At 43.4% G+C, this 6,000-nt stretch overlaps 1 protein-coding gene across 1 annotated transcript in view; it reads right to left on the bottom strand.

The window, feature by feature from the left end:
* Window positions 1–5,304, bottom strand: part of TBC1D14 (TBC1 domain family member 14) — a 71,218-nt gene extending 65,914 nt beyond the window's left edge. Inside the window, exons 1-2 of the mRNA XM_075260528.1 lie at window positions 5,294–5,304; window positions 588–730 (exon numbers count right to left, since the gene is read on the bottom strand). Of these exons, the coding sequence (XP_075116629.1) occupies window positions 588–633 (46 nt within the window). The 5' untranslated portion in view covers window positions 634–730; window positions 5,294–5,304. The remainder of the gene's footprint in view (window positions 1–587; window positions 731–5,293) is intronic.
* Between the last annotated feature and the right edge of the window lie 696 nt (window positions 5,305–6,000).

A 6,000-nucleotide genomic window follows, 5' to 3' on the forward strand; every position in this document is an offset into this window, starting at 1 on the left:
CTCGGTTGAGACCTTCTCAGTGGAGGGTTGAGTACTGAAGAGGTTGAGAAACACTAATCTAAAGCAAACAAATTCCATCAACCAAATCCTATCCATCAATTACATTAAAGCCTCAGAAGAGAAAAAAAAAAAGTTTGTGTGAAAAATCTGAAAAAAACAAAAACAAACCATAAAACGTAAAAGAAAAAAGAAAAAAAAAAGCCAAAGCACAAGGAAAGTAAAACAAGCCATATGACCAGGAACAAGACCGGAGAGCGCTGGCATGCAAACTTTACAGGCTAATCCTGGCAGCAGGAATTAAGTCCGCAGTGTGGTGAAGGTTAAGGAAGAAAACAAAGGCATCTTAAAAAGAGGAAGACATTTGCAAAGAGACCATGACCTTGCAAAAATAACAGGATGCAACAACTCCAAACGGCTGGAGGAACAGACCAGGCATGTGTGCTGTCAGGAATGACAACTTGTACCTCTACCAAATGCCAAAAAAAGGAGTTTATTTTCACTAGGTATATAAACACATTGTTAGACCTGGCAAGGTTGTTCCTGTTGTGCCCGGCAGGTGAACTAGAAACGCAGTAAGCTGGTATTACCTTGGCAATTGTGACCTCCATTCCTCTGTAACTCATGTTGTGACATTGCCAGCCAAAGTAACCAAGTTTAACGGAAGCGTGGCACAGAGGTATCGGGATCCGGGCATGACATACTAGGCCATATCTTCACCTCCTTATTATATCTGTACAAAGATAGAAACAGAAACACATCAGAAAACAAGAACTGACTGCATAGATCAACTAGGCATGAAGATCTGGACTAGAAACGGACTTCCTGGGTACAAAAATAGTCTCAAAGTTGGTTGTCAAGCTTTCATTTCAGGGATATTTGTTTTTCATAGGATAGGAGTACTGCATCTAAAATATAATATTTACCAGTTCAAGAATAGACAATTTGACTCCAATTCATAACATTTTGGTTTTTTTTAGTACATGAGGTTTTGATAGCAATGACATCCCGGCAGATCAGCCCAGTCCCATAGATATTGATTCAGGTGACCCAGACCTATCCTAACATAAGACTGCAACATTAACGTAGTATGAAAGAAGAGATTCTCCTCTTTCATACGACACCAAAAACAAGTTTCATATTACACAAGATATACCGTAACTGTTTGAAGTGACCCTCCCCTCCCCTCATTTAGTCTACATGTTACACAGCCCCCTACTCCATACACAATAATATATAGTAGTAGATCATATAGTAAGAGGCAGGAACCGCTCTTAATACAGAAGCCGGGGAAATAATAAAGAAATGTAGGATTTCACAAAAAGGATTGTGAAATTCTGCATCTCTCTTCTGTATTAAGAGCGGTTCCTGAAATTAATGGGAGTCGGTCAGTTCTTTTTTTCCCAGGAGTCATTTTGTTCCGGCTCCCGGAAAAAGAAGCAACATGCTCATTCTTTAGGCTGAGTCACCTCGTGAATCCTCCTGAAGACACTCCCTACTAGGCTCATTCATTGGGCCTAATCCGGAGCGGAGTGTGCGACTGGATGCCGATGCACTGCACCGGCTATCAGTCGCGGCTACCCGGTTTTTGGTCTGGAACCTGAGGCGGCCTCCGGATTCTGCGGCAAAATCTGCCGCAGCGTCCTCGGCATGACACCTCCCTCCCAACTAGGCCCATTCATTTGGGCTTATTCCAGGGTGGAATGCTGCGACTGGATGCCGATACACTGCACCGCCATCCAGTCACGGCTAGCCATTTTTTGGACCGGATTCTGAGGCAGCCTCCGCATCAAAATCCGGTCCAAAAATCTCAGTGTGGACCTAGCTGTTGCAGGGAACAGACACAAATGGAGTCTGTGTCCATTAACACTAATGTAAGCAATATTTCGGACTCTACCTTCCATCTTGTAAGTTTACTTTTGTAACAGAAGAAAAAAATTCCTGCATGCACCAATGGAGGTTGCCTGGAAGGGCCAAATGATCACGGTCAGACACTCAAATGCTAGGAACCTACGCTGAAAATACGCCACCAGTATCAAAATTTGCAACCAGAAAATCCTTTCCGAAATTAGTTTATGCCCTTATTTATGTGTCATTTTTATTTTAGTATGGCTTTTATTTATATTTTTTTACAGCAGAAAGTGCTACTAAAATACGGTAATTGTTTACCTGTGTATTACGGTCATGTCTATATAGGGAATATAAAGCACTGGGTTGGCGGGGATAGGCTTTAAAGAGTTACTAAAGAATTGCTTGTTGACCAGCTTTATGTTTAAAGTCATTAGACTTGTAAAATTTCTTTGGTTTTATACATATAGCTTTTAGGAAGACCTATATGTCCCAATAGTAACAGACTACAAAAACTCTGTGCAGTCTGACCCCGCAGTCTTGTGTTACTCCAATCACTCTGTCCCCTCTTTCTAATAAACTGACAGCAGAGGACCTCTTTAAAGGGGTTCTCCAGAGATAGAAAAACAGGTCTGGATTCAAGAAACAGCAGCACACCTGTCCATTTCATTTGAGGCAAATGACACACACAATGTGAGCATAGGTGATGCACTGGTTCTCAAATGAACAGGACAAGTTTAGAGGGATCCTATCATTGGATACCCTTTTTGTCTGACTAACATGGGCAGAGCCGACTGCGCATGCCCGCGGCCAAAAGAAAATGGCCGCTTACACAGTAAGCTAGGTAAGCGACCATTTTCTTGTGGCCGCGGGCATACGCAGTTGGCTCTGCCCAAGGCCTGATGGCAGAGCAGATAGCGCATGCCTAGAAGATTGAAACCCAGGACGGAAGACGACACAGGAACAGGCAGTTCCTGAAGAAGATGGAGGCAGTGCTGGAGATTTCTCTTGGCAGCATTGGAGACGCCCCCAGTGCTGTTTGAGCGCTGAGGCCCGCCCCTAGTACTGCGAGAGAACTCATTTGTGAAGAAAACCCGGATTTGCACCGAACGGCGTCGCGGTGAAGACATCTAAAGGTAGGAGAAGAATAGCCTTTCTTAAGACTATTCCTACGTGTTAGTCAGAAAAAAAAAAAAGTATCCAATGATAGAATCCCTTTAATGATGGACAACCCCTTTAAAGAGGAACTGTATAAAATGATAAACAACATACATAATTTAATTATTTTTATTCACCTGCTCAATTTGGTGTTTTTCTTTTTAAATTGCATACACCCATTCAAAACATATGCAAATATCTATGTATATGTAAACTAGCTGTAAGTCTCCAAGTGGGCGGGAACCTTTTATTTTCTCAAAGAAAAACATAAGGTTACCACCCATTTGGAGAATCAGAGCTAGTTTACATATAACCTTCCAGGGGTCTTTTGAAAGGGTGGACAGATTTTAAGAAGAAAAACACCAAGTTGATCAGGGGTACAGAATTAAATGATGTTTGGGATTTAGCATCTTGTACTTGGTAACAGATCCTCTTTAGGACAGACAGATTGAGTTGCACGGGTCATTGCCAGTCCATTGCCCATTAATATACAGTCTGCTTAATACAGTAGTTTTAACATTCTATGGTGAACTGCCCCCTAAAAATATCCCCAAAACTTGAAAGTTTATAGAAGTTAGCAAAACCCACAAAGGTAATGCAAACTACTATATGACTTCAAAATATATTATAACTTGCTCCTTTCTATTTGTGACCATACAGATACCAAAAACCGTAATATCCCGCAAGACAAAGACCAATTTTGACTTGGTCCAAATATCAATTTCACATACACATACAATAAACCAAGTTTAGATAAGCAAGACAAGTGAACAATGTTTTAGCAGCCAACGCATTGACCAAACTCTCAAATCCAAAAACTGAAATGTAACACCACCCGTGTGCGACACCCACGATCTAAGTCTAAATGACAGCTCAAATGTTGCCCGGCCAGTCGTAGCTAATGCCAGTCACATTGCCCAGGTGAAGCCGGGGACAGCTCTGCTCACTTCACTGCACATCGGGCACCGCGAAGGTATAAAAGGAAGACGCTAAAGAATGTGGGAAAGGACATGGATTCTCGGTCACAAAAAAAGACAAAAATAGGAGCAGATTTATGAAGCTTTGGCTGAAGATCTGAAATATTCCATTAAAAATTGCAATATAATACTCAGCGGCCAGTAAAATGTTAGAGCCCATTAGATTCCGTATACCAGTCCATCATACAACGGAGCTCTGGCTAATGTTATTGTCACTGTATTGCTGTTCTGACAGAGTAACACAAAGCAAACAACAAGGCAGATGTGAATGAAGCCTAAACCAAGTCCAAACTTGGGTATATGTTTACCGTAGATACAGTGACCCTTTGATCCAATACTGTGGCATACACAATGGTGTAAGATAACAAGGCTCCAAGAAGCCTCATAGTAGGTTACAGTATATCTCTCTATACCTCTTTTAGGAACATATAGAGGTGTCAGAGATGACACTTGGATCCCAGGGACCAGCTGTGACAGCTTTACTCGAGACAAACCCAACACCCCGGGGATAGCTTTACATGCCTGTTACTATGGTCTATATGAGTGGTGCACAACCGGAGACCCAGGTGCAGGATGTAGCCTGCAATGCCATCCCGTACAGCCCCCTACCATCTAGGGTACCCTCATATTTGGAGTTCCTCTACTCACACGGTTAGTGACATCCCTGTCCATTTGTCATAAAATACAATGAAGGTGCATTTATATATCTATGTATGGTCACCTGGTACCTACATATGGCCACCTCATACCTATGTATGGCCACCTTGGCCCCTTCACTATGGATGAGGTCCCCGAGTCCCACCTATTAGAAACACATATCATATACCGTCACCATGCTATATATATATATATATATATATATATATATATATATATTCTCATTTCCAGTATATCAGACAATGGCTCCTTCCTGGCTTATATCGTCCTGTCTACTTAGGACTGAGGGGTCCCCCCAGATATTGGGGCCCCTAATAACAAGGTACATACATACAACACATATAACACCTTGCACAAAAACTATAAAAAATTTACAAAACCCCAAACACTAAAACATGACAGACACATCTCTATGGCGTCCCAAGTTCCACATCTGCACCTGCACCCCATGAAGATACAGGAATAAAGGGCAGGCAAAAAGTTGTCCACAGGCCCCAACTTCAGTAAGCACCTTGCAGCCCCTTGTGACAACAGTGCAGACTCTCCCCTAGGTACACACATACCGCCTCATAAATAACCCGGTCTCCCCCCTGGGCACGGAATGCAGTCGCCCCCCTCCCAGGTTAGAGACCCCGAGCAGAAGGCACCACACTGACCTGGCGGGGGGGGGGGGGGGTCTGAGTGCAGCGTCCCCCTCCTCAGTCTGTGTGCCCGGCGCTGCAGGTGCTGCTCTTGTTCCTGGAAAGGAGGCGCTTCCTGAGTGTGTGTAACCTCCTCCTCAGCCTCAGCCTCCTCCCTCCTCCCCTGTGCTAGCACCTACCTCCTCCTCCTCTGTGTCATGCCTGCCTCCTAATCATAAGCTGTGCCCTCCATCCACATGCAGGGGGAGGAGATGGGGGGTCTCACCTTATGTTCTTGTGTTTGAGCCCTGCTTATGTAATAGTATATACCCACAGCAGGCCTGGGCTCTGTACTGTATACAGTCAGGCATGGCAGCTGTTGTTTAGTGGTAAGGAATGTACCAGAGAATTGCCCAAATAGCAATTCCATTCTATAGTATGGCAGGTCCTGGGGCAGACCGCTGAGTAGTGAGGGCCCTTTACCTCAGTCACCACAGTATTTACCTCATGGGTTTGCAAAACGTAGATCTTGCATGAAGTGCAATTCCCTAATACGTGTATTCACGCAACGTTTTTTAATAGACATTACAAAAACAATCATGGGGGAGATTCATTATGTCTTTTTCAGTGTACGAGATATAAGAAAGTTACATTTTTGTGCAAAAATTTGCAGCTTTTCCTGTTTTACGCCACCCACACCAACGGATGAGAGGATGTGGTGTGGGAATTGCTCTAGATAACCA

Source organism: Leptodactylus fuscus, chromosome 1 (genome assembly GCF_031893055.1).
Source record: "Leptodactylus fuscus isolate aLepFus1 chromosome 1, aLepFus1.hap2, whole genome shotgun sequence".
NCBI classification, from domain to species: Eukaryota; Metazoa; Chordata; class Amphibia; order Anura; family Leptodactylidae; genus Leptodactylus; species Leptodactylus fuscus.